We start from the raw sequence: 14,063 nt of genomic DNA, 5'->3' as shown, positions 1-14,063 counted from the left end.
GTCTTAAAAAAGTCTATACAGCAACATTGTGAGGTTATGAAATATATTAAAGTAAAAACTGCCTAGTTTATTTACCTCAATAGGGTGTTGAAAAAATAGGGGATACAATTTGAACATTAGAAAAGTCCAAGAAAACTAGATATTAATGTAGAAGTATTTTCCTAGAGCTTCAAACACCTCAGGAAGATTAAAATTTGTAAATAAACCTAAAAAATTCCAGGCAAATTCCTACAAAGCTAACAAAATGCATGCTTAATATGCATTCTCATACGTATTGAATGTCCAGATGATCATAGTGTCACCCTTTTTTTTATTTCACTCCATCACCTCTCTTTACTCTTTCTTTACTGACTGTCACTTGTTATCCTTTACAATTTAGATAGTAGACTCTTCTAGGCAGATTGTGTTTTTGACTATGCCTACATATGCATAATGCAGTGCCATGTAGATACCTGAGCCACCTCTCAATGAATGAGTTAGCTATGATACCAGAATTAATGTAGCAATGTTAAAATGTGCCTCCCTGTCTTGATTAATTAGTTCTGGTGAGAATCAGCATACTTCACCGAAGCAGAGTGCCATGCTAACATGCCCATCACACTTTTAGAACCCAACCAGCCTATTCAGAGTTCGCTTTGGTATCTCTGAGAAAATTTGTTCTGTTCTGTAGTGCACAGTGCAACAGGATCCTGATCTCAAGATACCTCCATAATACAAACAACAGCAACAACAACTACCCTTTAGGGAAGAGACCATCTCTTTTTGTTTTCTGTGAACTTCCTACCATATTTTAGCTGCTACAAATAAACAATAATAGTAAACAGTAGATTAATCAAGTCACCAACAAAATACTTTACTATTTCCTATTACCTCAAATCCCCAGGTAGGGAAGGAATAGCCTCTCAGGCACACTCCTGCCTTGGTTTAAACAGTTAAAAGTCTCCTTTGAGAGATGCAAGTCATTTCCTCCCTGAGAGTCTGTAACCCATTCAGTCAAGAAACTGAGACACTAGGACTGGAAAACAAATTAGAGCGGCATGTTTTATAAAACAGATAGCACTGTTGCTAAGGTAGCTGTTCACTGTTTGTTCTGAAAAGGAGATAAGAACATGCTGCCTAATGCTACAGCATGTCATAGACAACTGTGCAAACTGTATACACTGTTTTTGGCACTAACTCATACCTTCTCTATAATCTGGTAAATGCTAGCAAATGGTATTTCCAGCAAAAATGTTATTTCTCTTTGAATATGCCATTGTCAAAAAGATACTTTTCACAATGAAGCAAAACTATTTTTGTAGTTATCATAGTATCATAGTAGCTAGGGTCAGAAGGGACCTAAATAGATCATCAAGTCCAACCCCCTGCCCTGGGGGGTCCTGTTATGTTCCTTTTATGACTTGTGGTTTACAGCCACTAAACTCTGAAGTGGTGCAGAAAGTACTGGAGAACGAATCCCTGTCCTTGGTGAAATTGAGGCATATATAGGGACTGATTCTCCTCTCCCACTGGCTTTACCTCACTCTAATTCTACTGAACTGAACAGAGTTACTCTGGATTTCCACTGGACTGAAGAACTCATCAAACCCAAGGTTCGTCAGAACTTTGCTACAAACGCAATCATTTAAATCAAAAGAAATAGATGCAATTCCGTATCTTAAAACAAATCTATCAAAAAGCAGTCAGGCAACCAACCTGCAGTCAAATTCCATCCATAATATGTGGTCCCTTCAAGCAATTACAAAAGCTTCTTAACCGCTGCTGGGTTAGCAGCTAGGCTTTCATGTTGGTGACTGAAGGGAATGAATATCTCAGAAACAGCTGATACAGCAGAGAGACAGGTGGCCTGGCAGCAGCAGCAGGCCTTAAAAATCTATTTATATTAGAGGAACTAGCTTCCCTCCTTTGAAATTAAGCAGCAGATGTATGTTGAGAGGGAATCTCCAACCTAGATTACTACTCATCTTATCAGGGAAATTATAGTATCTTTGATTGATATTATAGAAGTTTAAGGCATTGTCAAGGCATGGAAGTATGGAAAGAAGTGACATGTTAAATGAGCTTTTTGTTAACCATTTCAGTGTAGCCATCTTTACAGAAAGGATAAAGATCATGGTAGAAACATCTTAAAGGCATTTCTAATCTATGTGTCCTAACATTTCTTATCTATATTCTGTGAAACACTTATCCCTGTTTTCAACTAGATGTATTCTTTCCTATATATAGTATCGTATATGTTATAGATAATTATGCAGGAAACTATCACCACAAGGTAGAGTTGTACTTGGAAATATTCTTACCTGGTTGTTGCTAACTTTTCTCCTTTTTTCCAGTCCCAAAGCACAATGGTGTGGTTATCATCCAGCCCAATAGATGCCAAACACTTTCCATCAGCTGTATAAAAGCAATACTCCATGTCAATGCTGCTACTGGTTTAATTGAAAAGATAACAGTTGGCATAATGCAACAAATACTGCAAAGAGATTTTAAAGTATCAATAACAACACAAATTAAATCCTTTTCTTCAGGCAAGAGATACATCATTACACTTTCTTACACTGAAAGGCTATTGCTTGTCCTCTAACATATGCCATGCAAGACCTTGAATGCAGGAGAACTGATGTAGCTGTATAGTGCTGGGGAAGAGGATAGTATACTGGGCATACATAGAGGTCTATATAGATATTTGGAGGATCTGTTCACTTTTCCATGGAGGGCATATTTGCCATCACACCAAGTTCAGGACTAGTATATTTGGGATTATATGAATCACTGGTCAAATAACCCCCATGAAGAGGTATATATTGACTGTGCAATCTGTGAGATCCCACAACAATATGACATTCTATTGTTATGGAAATCAATACCTTTATTATTTATTTATGGTAGCACCTGTGATAAGCTAGGCACTTTCCAGACACGTAAGAAAGAAGCTCCTTAGGAGCTTATAGATGGATAAAAAGCAAAGTATTCAGAATTCAAGGAAGGGGAACAGTATGTCTATACAAATCAACAAAATTTGCTATAGAATGTAGATATGGGAAGAGTAAGAGCTTTTCAGGTGTCATTAGGGAAGCTAGACCAAGAGTAGAGGGTCATGTAGAGAAGAAGGCACAGAAGCTATTGTTAGAGTGACCAATAAATAGGTCAATGAATATGGGCATGTGGGCAAAGTACAGCAGTTGCGGGCAATGGAAACTTACTATTAATGACCTCACACCTTTCTTAGTCTAAGTAGAGCTATGCAAATAATAGAAAAAAATACCCAAATTAAAAAAAAATTGCCCTCATTTGACTTAAACTAATTTTCTTTAATTTTTTTGACTAATTGGAAAATCAATACAATTATTTAAGTTTTTGGGAATGTTTAATAAAAGGGTTATACATATAGGTAGAGTAGAGCTATACTTTGCCCTATTGTTATGTCTGTATGCTTTGTAGTATTTGATATAAATGTAATTTTGATATATTTTTATACTTTAGCTAAGAATGTTTAATAAGGCAGTGATTCACTCAAGTGTTCCTCACCTATTCACAACTGGGAGAAGTAATCACTAAGAATTAGCATCTGACATGAATTCGTTTAGTCATCAAACAGGTCCTCCCAGGCCATGAAAAATTTATATTTTAAAATGAAAGACAGTAGTAGGAATGTAACCTGGCAACAGACTAGCTAAAGAAGGGCATGTCTCAGAGTGGGGAAATTAAGTGAGAGACAGTATCTGTTAGATATGTCTGAAATGATGCAAATATTCTCCTGGTATTTAGTACATGAGGAAAGACTTTTAGTCTGGTAAACGTGTACCTTTGGAGGTGGAGGGGAGGGGAGGAACTTATATGCACAATGTGGGCTCCCTATGAATCCAGTGCGTGAAGTATGCAAATGGTCGAATAAAAAGCCATGCCTAAGCTTTGCCTTGAGAGCAAGTCTTTGTCCTAAAGCTTCCTGGGGCTAGGGGTCTTTGGTCTCTCAGCTAGTGGGCTCAGTATAAGCTACATTCTTCACTTTAAGATGACGGGTAAGATTAAATTATTGTTCTGATATTTTCTTTTGTTTGTTATTCTTATATCTCTGTATTTCAGCATATGGTTACTGATTTCTTATATTTCCTTTTGTTGTTTTAATAATCTTTTTGTTATTTTTTACAATTAATTATTGACAGGGCTAGTGTGATTTCACCGTATTTGACTACACAGGCAGGTCTCTTCCAAGGAAGGGGGCAATTTATTTTTTTTGAGCACATGACTGGAAAAGGGCATGATTCTTCTAGCTGGTAGAATCCTGTCTGCCAACAGCTGGCAAGTCCTGAGTGAGGCAGGCAAAGCTGAGGCAACATAGGCCAAGGAGTTGTCCCTTGGCTCATCTCAGTTTGTTCTCAGTGGTCTGCAGCAGATGACAGGGATGGGTTTGAAGCAGAAGGGCACCCCAAAGTTGTGAGGAAGTATGTCTCAAAGGCAACCCTGGCTGCATTTGGGGCCAGAGTACATCAAAGGCAGCAATGTCTTCGTGGTGCAGGATGTTAGCATACAGGCTAGTGACATCCACAGTTGCAGCCATGACCTTCTCAGGGAGGCAGTATTCTGGATCTTCTTGAGGAAGTCTGTTGTGTCTTCTATAAATGAATTGAGTGAAGAGTTGTTTGAGGATGGTTTCTGTGAGTCCTGATAGTTCTTCAGTTAGGTTAACACAGTTGAATATGATGGGTCTTGCTAACATTTCCTTGTTTGTGCATCTTAGAAGGCATGTAAAATGTTCCTAAGGTGGGGGGAACAGTTTGTGCAGTTTTTCTTGAAGCTGGTGAGAAAAGGATCTGATAACATCTTTGAGAACAAGAGTGAATAGTAGTATGTGGTTCTTCTGTAGTTCCTTAGGATGACTACTGTGCTGTTAGCCTTGTTGATGTTGTCCTGGTGGTTGAGGATGACTATGGCTCTTCCTTTACGTACTGGTTTCCTCACTATTTTTTTGTTGGATCTTAGTTAAAAAGCATAACTTGTCTTCATAGAGCTGTGCAGTCCCTGTCTTCCTAAAAGAGTCAATGTAGTAGTTCAAAATGTGGTTCTGTCTGCTGAGAGGCATCCAATCAGATGCATTTTTGTAGATATCATAATTATCGGTGGTGAGAAGGTAGTCAGAGAAGGTTTTGTCTTGATTGTAGAAGAATTATTTAAGGCAGAGTTAGAGGAAGAATTTTTCCAATTTTCCACATAATAGTATCTTGTCAGGTTGTTTGTCCTGGAAAAGGTTAGGCCTTTGGAGAGTACAGCTATTTCAAGCACAACCCAGAGGGTTGTTGGGATAAGTTGGTGCTAGTGTAGTAGGTGGAATTGTCTGGGTTCTCTTTCACTTAACTGTTTCAATGTCTGCAAAGTGACTGTTGTAATTAGTCGGTTCCACTTCCTCTTCTGAAGTTGGATGGCTGTCTTCACAGACTTTTGGTAGCAGGTTTGGGTCTGCTGTATAGTCATTAAGTATGATTTTTGATGTATTTCTTTTAACTTGGTGTAGTATATAAGTATTTTTTGCTTAAATTGATTAATTTTGGAGTATGTTAAGAGAAGGAGGCTGGTAGCTTTTCAGTTTTTCTGAAGTCCTTCTGCATAGTTGTGCTGTGTAGTTAGAGTTGTGTGCATGTTAGCCAGGGACTTGCAGATGGTAAGTCCCCTGGAGATGATGTTATGCTTTTCTGCATAAGCTTAGGAAGCAGATGTCACTGTGTGGTCTGACTATTTTTTTTGTCTGTTGTAGAATTTCCATTGCAGCTATATACGATCACTTCTCTTTGCTCCTCATGGTTCCAGCCCACTTCCCTTTCTTTAAGTGACTATTTTCATTTACAAAATAGAGTTAAACAAAAGTCATTGTTTTATCTAGTGCTTAGCTTAGGCTGTATCTGCTTCTTTACAACACTTGTGCCCAAAAGCTTGTTTAAGACCTCACCTAACTACATAGTTGGTTCAATAAAAGGTATTAACAAATACACTGTACTTTTCATATATTCACAATACAACTTAATTGCCACTCACAAAACTAATGACAAGGAAGGTAGTGGTATTCCCCATCCAATCTTATTCCTAGTATGATTAGGATACTTACTTGGGATGTGAGAGATGCAAGTACAAATCCTTGTTTTTCCCCCCAGGAACCCTGATGTCAGATTCAGAGTGGAAATTGGAACCAGGGTTCCTTACTACACTCAGAAGAGTGTCCTAAACAACATACAGTGGGATATCTTACTGCAGTGGTAGCCAACCTTTTTGGCTTGCAGGCCAGATGAATGGTGCCAGGTCCATCCATTAGCCCAATCTGATGTGCAGTGCTGGCCCTGCCAGGGACTGATCAAGCAGTGCAAGAACAGCCCAGCCAAAACATAATCCTTGCACCAGGTCCTGGTTGGGCCGTTTCCATGTGGCTGGATCAGCTCTTGCTGGGCCATTCCCATGCAGGTGGATCAGGCCCCAACCAGGTCATTTCCTTGCAACTGGATGAAGCCCTGGCTGAATTCAGCTGTGTGGAAACAGGACCTGATCCCTCTCCACAGGGCCAGCCAGGCTGGGGATGAGCCAGTTACATGGGGCTTGAAAATTTGGCTGCAGGGGAATGGTGGATGGGAAGATCCACAGGCTGGATTACATGACTCTACAGACCAAATCTGACCTATGGGCAGGGGGTTGAGCTCCCCTAAATTAGGGGATCTTCTCTCTCAGTCTCTCCTTTTGAATCGGTTCTACCTTCTATAATGTCCTTAACTACACTTTGTATAAACTTTAAATCACATTGAAGCAGGGAGCAGATCAGAAATCTGTCCTCTCCCTGTTGAATGGTAGGCTCTAGTTATTCCATCTTTCCATTCTAATGAAAATGTAGATATTTCATACAACGAGGAGCAGCGTTAACATGAGAGACTGAAAAAGACTGACCCTACACTATGCTAAAGCCAGATAATTAGGGTAGTCATTTGAGAGAGGGGAGATCTTAGTTCAACTCAATGCATGGAAGCAGGAAGAGAGGAGGTCTGAAGCTCAAGTTGCAACATTGCATGCTCATATCCTAATCCAGGGCTGTCCAACTCTGGTGTGCTTGGGAGCTGCAGGCCATACCAGGGTGTAGCCCCTGGCCCACATACCACATGAGCCACATACTCTAGGATCAGCCCCCAGAATTGGCCTGGTCCTGAAGCATGTGGGCCTCTACTCCCTTGGCAGTTCACAGACCCCTGGGCCCTCCTCTGCCATGCAGCAGCAGGAAAGGGGAACAGCAGACTACATGTTAAGCACTTGTAGGCTATCTACAGCCTATGAGCCACCAGCTGGACAGGCCTGTCCTAACTGTTCATCATCATGTAAAGAGAAGGTCACAGCATGGTATTACACATGGCAGATAAGTCTCATTTGAAACGTGGCCTGAAAAATCCAAGCAATTCAGTTGGAAAATGTAAAAAAGTGCTGTTTCAACATTTCCATCTTTTCTTTTTCATTATTTTGGCTGAAACTATTCAAGGAATTTGACCCAGATTCACGATAAGCTTCAGGTTGACTGAACTTTATTTTTGTAGCAGATGAACTATTCACCAAAAATCATTTACTTAGCCTTAGCAGCTTATCAACCAATTCTTCTGCAAGCCAAAACTTATTGCATACTATTAAGTAAAGAACAGGCAAACCTATAATATAGGCACATAAGTTCAAATGTGGATCTAGTCCCTTAAGTCCCTAAAGTCCATAGGTTTTTATTTTGAGGGCTTTATCAACCAATGGAATTCACTATAACTTTAAGGCACCTAGGGCATTTATAGACATGCTCCAGGAGTAGGGAGGGGGGGTGTGCTGTAATTAGAGTGGCTCCAAGAGCTCTAATTAAAGACCCCGGCACGCCATATGTATCAGTGTCCCTGCGCTGAAAAATGGTGCCGGGGGCACTTTAACTAAAGCTTGTCAAACGCGCTTTAACTACCATCTTTCAGCATGGGGATGCTGACACATGTCACACTGGAGTCTGCTGAAGCATGGTAACTGCTCCAGCAGGCTCGATAAATAGAATCTGCTCTGATGTGTTGTAATTACAGCACGTCGAAGCAGTCTCCCTGCACGAATAATATGCACCCCCAGGATGGATTCCACACCTCTGAATCAAGGCACCTACACTCCCAATACAATGCACAGGGAGAGGTAGGTGATTCACAACTGCCAGCACACTAAGTGGCGAAGCACCTAGCACAGGCAATGGAACAGGCTGCAGAAAAGGATAATATTAAATTATACCTCTGCCAAGAGAATAAGCACTCAATTCTGGGCTGCTAGGAGACACCTGTCTCAGGCTTAGATTCACAGCCTGGACTTAGACCTAAATCACCCATTTCAGATAAAAGCAGGGATTACTTTTTTCTTTGAAACTGATGGAGAAGTTGGAAATAGGCCTAGTATACCTGTGTACAATTGCTTAGTAGCCAAGGGAAAGAGTTATGCCCTTTTCAGTCTAAAGGGGTTCAAACCTACATCTCTCCCATCCCAGGGCAGTGCCCTAACCAGAAGACTGTCAGCTACTCTGTAAAGCTGGGGGAGAGGGTATGTTTCACTCTTCCTGTTATAAATATGTTTTGCACAAAAAAAAAATCACAGTTCACTGGGCCACAGAGAGGGAACCAGAAGAAGCACTGCTATTCTCTAGGCGTGTCTATGTGAGAAGTTTACTGCGAGGCTGCCTAATTATCTATCTTCACAGTAAACATCTCAGCATCTATGTGTGTTGCCCTATTAGGCTTCAGTAAACTAATAAAGTTCGCTGCAAGTTAGTACTTGTAAATACAAGTACTATCCTGTGACGGAGTTTTTTAGCGTGCAGCACTGCATGTGTAGACACTGATGGGGCTGGCTGGAGCACAAGGGTGCTTTTGTGCAGGGACTGCCTGTTGGCTAGCCCCACACTGAAGCATTGTTGTCCCCTTGCCAGCTGCTCCACAGCACATTTTGCTGGGTCAGAGCAGCCCTGGGCTGGCAGGCTGGCCCCCTGGGCTCCCTGCCAGCCAGGGCTGTTCCAACTCAGCTCAACGTGCTGCGGTCCTAGACGCATGAACAAATGGTACACCCAGGAACAATAAACACTAGCATGATATGCACCAGAGTTTATTGCTCCGAATTAATTGCATGTGTAGATACACCTCTTAGTGATTAGGGTAGTTACCCATTAGGGGAGGGAACCAAATTCTGAACCCTACTCTGAGGATTATTTATACTTACTATCCAATGCCTGTTTACTGTAAAATCCACATGGTATATGGAGCTTGGGTACATGTGTCTGGGCTGTGAATTTCTCTCAGCAATAGCCTTTCTTTGGGTATGTCTACACCATATACCCAGCCCTCCCAAGGAGGGATGCTCTCAAGTGTCTGCTCACTCCCATTGATGCATGCCAAAACTGGCAATGTCAAGTTGTCCCAGGGATATGCCTTCCTGTGGCTGTTCTTAAGATTTCTGTTTCCAGTGTGCTTGAGAGCAATTGTTGGGGAAAGGAGTAGGACACACTCAGAGAGCAGCTTCATCACTTAGCAGGATTGTGAGCAGGAGCAGGTGGATGGGGGTGTTGAGAAGGGGGCACAAGGGAGACATATCCTTTAAGATCTTTGGGACTTTTGGACTTGCCCAAAGTCACAAAACAAGCCTATGGCAGAGCAAGAAACTGAATGCAGGTCTCCAATATCCCAGGACAGCGACAAGCATGGTTTTATATAGGATTATGCCTCTAATGTAAACAGGGTGGGCTGTGCTAAAGTTCTTGTTAGCTAGTCCTGGTTAAATGAAGGGTGACTATGGCCAGCTAGCATATTTAACCCAACTATCCACATTTGTGTAGAATCATATGTAAAATTATATTAATTAACATGGTTTAAGATCTTACCTAACTTTTTATAAACATGGCCAGTGTTAGCCAAATATCATGATTACTGAGGCTGTGAATGCCTTTTAAAAATTACTATTAAACTCATAAAAACTTACTTTTTCATGTTATCTTTTTATAAGCTTAAATTTAGCTAATTTTTATTGTGGCGGGGAAAGGAACTTAAGACCAAATTTTGATCTAAGTTGCAGTGACATACATCTGACTCCAGTGGAATTACTCCAGATGTAAACCTCCATAATGCAAATCAGAATCTGGACCTTAAGACTGACATAGCCTTTGTCATTCTGAAAGTACTGCATAAACCTCCCATAATTAAACAAATTACCTTCACAATATTCCTCTGTGGTACAGAACTCCTAAAAATGGTAATCCTGCACAAGTTGAGAGGCCATGACATCAGACAAGTACGATCTTGGGAAAGGTGCATGTGTAGTGGCTGTGTAGAAGGCTGGGTCTTCCCCCTCTCTCCCCCTGTGTCCCCCAGCTCAGCGATAGGCTTCAGGGGGACCCCAGGTGCCCCCCCAGACCCAGGAGGCTCCAGTCACCGAGCTGGGATGTCACGGGTGGACCCAGAAGTGGACTGGAAGTGCTTCTGGTCCACTTCTGGGTTTGCTGCTGAGTGTGCTGGGGAGCCCCCCGCGCTCCTGTGGGATGTTCCATGCGCCCCAGCACTGCACCATTCACGAGCTGCCTGCTACCTAGAGGCATGTAGAAAAAACATTTAAAGTTGCATTCATGTCTGAATTGCCAATTTTTTCCAAATCTCTCCAAATCAATTCAGAGGGTTCCTATTCGATTAGGAGAGATAAAAGGGTTCTCTGATTCGATTCAGATTCGGAGATTCAGCCACTGAATCGGGCCAAATCTCCGCCAAATTGAATCAGGGACTGAAGCTTTGCACAGCCCTAGTTTATATGCATTGTCTGTCTGCAACTTATTCCAGAGCAGCTGTGTGTTCAGGACAAACTGGAATTACCTGTTCCTCTACCACCTAGAGGAGAGGAATGGTAATAACAGCCTGTTTTCTATAGCTACCCCTGAGGATCCAGGTGTCATTTATACCAGTGTAGAGAACTGATGTAAATTATTCCAGTGGAAATATGTCATGTGTCTAAACTTCCAGTTATGGTACCATTAACGGGCAAATTAACATATAGGATGCAACTTTAAGCATTAAACAACTCACTTCTGTGGAGTGATTTCTGCCACTATATTCTTATAAATTTGAAGTCAATGCTCTATGTGCAGCCAACCTTGTTTTAATCCTTCATTGTTGGTTCTAAAGTAAAATGGAAGCCCATGCAATTTTTAACTTAAACTTAAAAGCCATTTCACAGGAAAAAGAACTCAAGTTAGAAAAAGAACAGTTTACTCAATAGGTATAAGGCTAATGGTGCTAACACAAGGCCTGAACCTCCTTTCAATTAAGTTAGAAGGAATTTTGGCCCAGTTACTCCAGTCTGCAGATTTCTATAAAAAATCTTAGTTGGAGGACTGGCCAAGTGATCCATAACTGTATTTTGTTTAACTGTAAATGGTTGACACTTCAGTAGTATTGGAGTGATGTTGTAGCTGTGATAGCCCACAAAATACATCACATAGCCCTTTAATAACAAGACTTTTTCAAGAAATCCTAATGGTGTATTTTTTAAATCATTTTTATACACGTGACTTGCTTTCGGTCTATATTATGTTTATTAACTGTTGGCACCAATAGCACAATGGGGTGGGGCAGAGTTAAAAAACTGCAGTAGATGTGCTGTCAGACCGACTACTCCTATGCAGCCGGCATAATGTGGCGGTGCTCCTCAGGTACTCAGTTATCTTCTTATACCTCTGGTTGGCACAGTATACCTCAAAACAGTTTACCTCCTTCCAGGGCAGAATTGGCATATTCCTACACCAAAGATAGGTTTTTGATTTAACGAGATAATAAATATCCAACTCCTCAAATCCAAGAAATCCAGAATTATGGTCCATTTTATTTGAAAAGCTTTGATAAGATGCCATGCCTTCTTTTTCTTTGCTTTTGAAAAGTAGCAAAAATAAATTATTCTATAATCATATACAGATGGATAAAACTTAATGGAAAATTTAATGAAAACACAAAAATGATGGGAAGTTGCAAAGCCCAAATCAGCTGTCAGCAAGGCTAGGGACAGACATTCAAAAAGCCGGAGTCTGAATTGATTCAGTCTTTGCATGTTAGTCTAACCTACCTAGATTGAACCAATTTAAAAGTGAGCAAACATTCACTAAATGCAGGCACATACCTACAGTGGCTCAGACTAGGACCGGGGGAGGAGGGGAGCGGGGAAAGGGGGAGAGGGGTGCTAAAGCAGCTCTCAGCTGCAGGGAAGCTGTGCTGGGAAGGCATGGCCAGGCACCAGCAGTAGCTGGTGTAAACGGGCTGGGGAGGAGGTTTAATTCCCCCCTCCCTGTCCCACATACCCAAGCTGGGGTCCGCCTGGCGTCTCCCCTCACTGCTGCAGCAGCAGGGCATGGCCCTCTTAGGCAGATGGGGCAGGGAGGAGAATTATTCCCCTCTCCACCCCTTGGGGACTGCAAGCAGGGTCTGCCCACCCTGGTGGCTATTGCTGCTGATCACTCCCTGCACAGGGCAAGCGGTGGGATAAGCCCCTTCCAGCACCCTCTGCCAGACATGGGAGGGAGGGGGGAATACCCCCCCCCTCCCTGCCCCCCTGCCTAAGGGGCCCTGCCAGCTGGCCTCTGGCTGCCCCCACCCAGCCGCTGGAGCAGTGAGGAGGCAGGGCCCTGACAGGGCACCAGCCCCTGTTCTGGTGTCGTGGAGTGTGAGCCTCTTCCCGTTGAAGGCCATGAGTGGGAGTCAGAGCTGCTGTGGACTGCAGGACTGCAGGATGAGCAGCAGCACTGGGGCTTGGAGGGGGTCATAGCACCCCAACCCCTGCAGTGCTGGTGCTGTGAATGCTGTGAAGTCCATGATAACTTTTCCCACCCTGCAGCATGGTCCCCCCCCCCCCCCCCCCCGGAAGAGGCTTGTACTCTGGGACACTGTGACAGGGGCTGCTGCCCCCATCATGGGTGCTCTCCCCTCATCGCTCCAGCAGCCAGGTGGGGGCATGGCTGGAGGCTGGCCAGTAGGGCCCCTTAGATAAGGAGGTAGGAAGGGGGTTATTCCCTTCTCTGCCTCCAGGGACCATCAGGGTTGCCCACATCCAAGCAGGGAGGGGGTTAATTCCTCCCTCTGTCTCCTTTTCTGCTCTTCCCCATCCAGGCCTGGGACTGCTGCAGCAGGTCCCTGGGGGCAGAGAAAGGACAGAGGGAGTAATTAACTCCCTCCCTGCCTGGCTGTGGGCAAGCTGCAGAGGTGCGGCCAGGACTGGCAAACCCCAGCTGCAGTCTGTAGGAGGAGAAGGGGATGGAGGGAGGAATTAACCTCCTCCCTGACCCTTTCACCTTAACAGGGCCATGCTGGGAAGGTGTCTGGCCATGCCCAAAGCAGAGGCAGCAGCAGGGGGGGGGGGGAGTCAAAGGTGCAGCACAACCCCATGTATCAGCTGTGGGGTGCTACTCCTATGGCTTTGCTGCTGTGGCTGTCTGCCTGCTTGGCATGTGTGGCTCCTACCAGTAAGTCCAGGGTAGGCTTCCCTTGATGGCATGGTGACAATGCCAGTGGCAGGGAAGTTGCAGGGGTAGTGCCTGGCACCTGGGGATGTGCTGTGACCCCGCCACCAGGTAGGGGAACAATGAGCAGGGCATGCTCAGCTCAGTGCCCAGCAGCTGCAGGTATAGGGCTTAGATCTGAAAGGGGTGAGCCTGTGCTGTGCATAACTGTGGGGGCCAGGGCTGGCATGGGCCCTGCTGTCTAACGGGTAGAAGGGGCCATCAGGCAGAAGCTGCATTCTGAGTTGGCTCTGCCCCTAGCTAGCTCTATGCAGGTGGAACAAGGGTGAGGGGGAATTAAACCCCGCTCTATCCCTGTTTGCTGGAAGCAGCTGGCCACACTCCCCCCTGCCGCAGCTCCAGGTGAGGTGGGAGGAGGGGGAAATTCCTGATGGGCTGCTACGCCCCGGCTAGGCAGACATGGGCCGGGGTCCCCTGGGAGGAGAGGGAAGAGAGGGAGGAATAACTTCTCTCCCTGCCCCCTTTGCCTCAGGGGGCTATGACAGACCACGTCCCCTGC

At 43.8% G+C, this 14,063-nt stretch overlaps 1 protein-coding gene across 2 annotated transcripts in view; it reads right to left on the bottom strand.

Annotated features, from left to right (window-relative positions):
* Positions 1-14,063, bottom strand: part of EML6 (EMAP like 6) — a 325,901-nt gene that overhangs the window by 93,004 nt on the left and 218,834 nt on the right. For both annotated transcript variants that reach the window (XM_019500824.2, XM_059719398.1), the window contains exon 16: positions 2,301-2,394. In XM_019500824.2, coding sequence (XP_019356369.1) covers positions 2,301-2,394 — 94 coding nt within the window. The remainder of the gene's footprint in view (positions 1-2,300; positions 2,395-14,063) is intronic.

The sequence above is a fragment of the Alligator mississippiensis genome, chromosome 1 (genome assembly GCF_030867095.1).
Source record: "Alligator mississippiensis isolate rAllMis1 chromosome 1, rAllMis1, whole genome shotgun sequence".
In the NCBI taxonomy this organism is placed as follows: Eukaryota; Metazoa; Chordata; order Crocodylia; family Alligatoridae; genus Alligator; species Alligator mississippiensis.
This window is presented reverse-complemented; position numbering and strand designations above follow the sequence as displayed.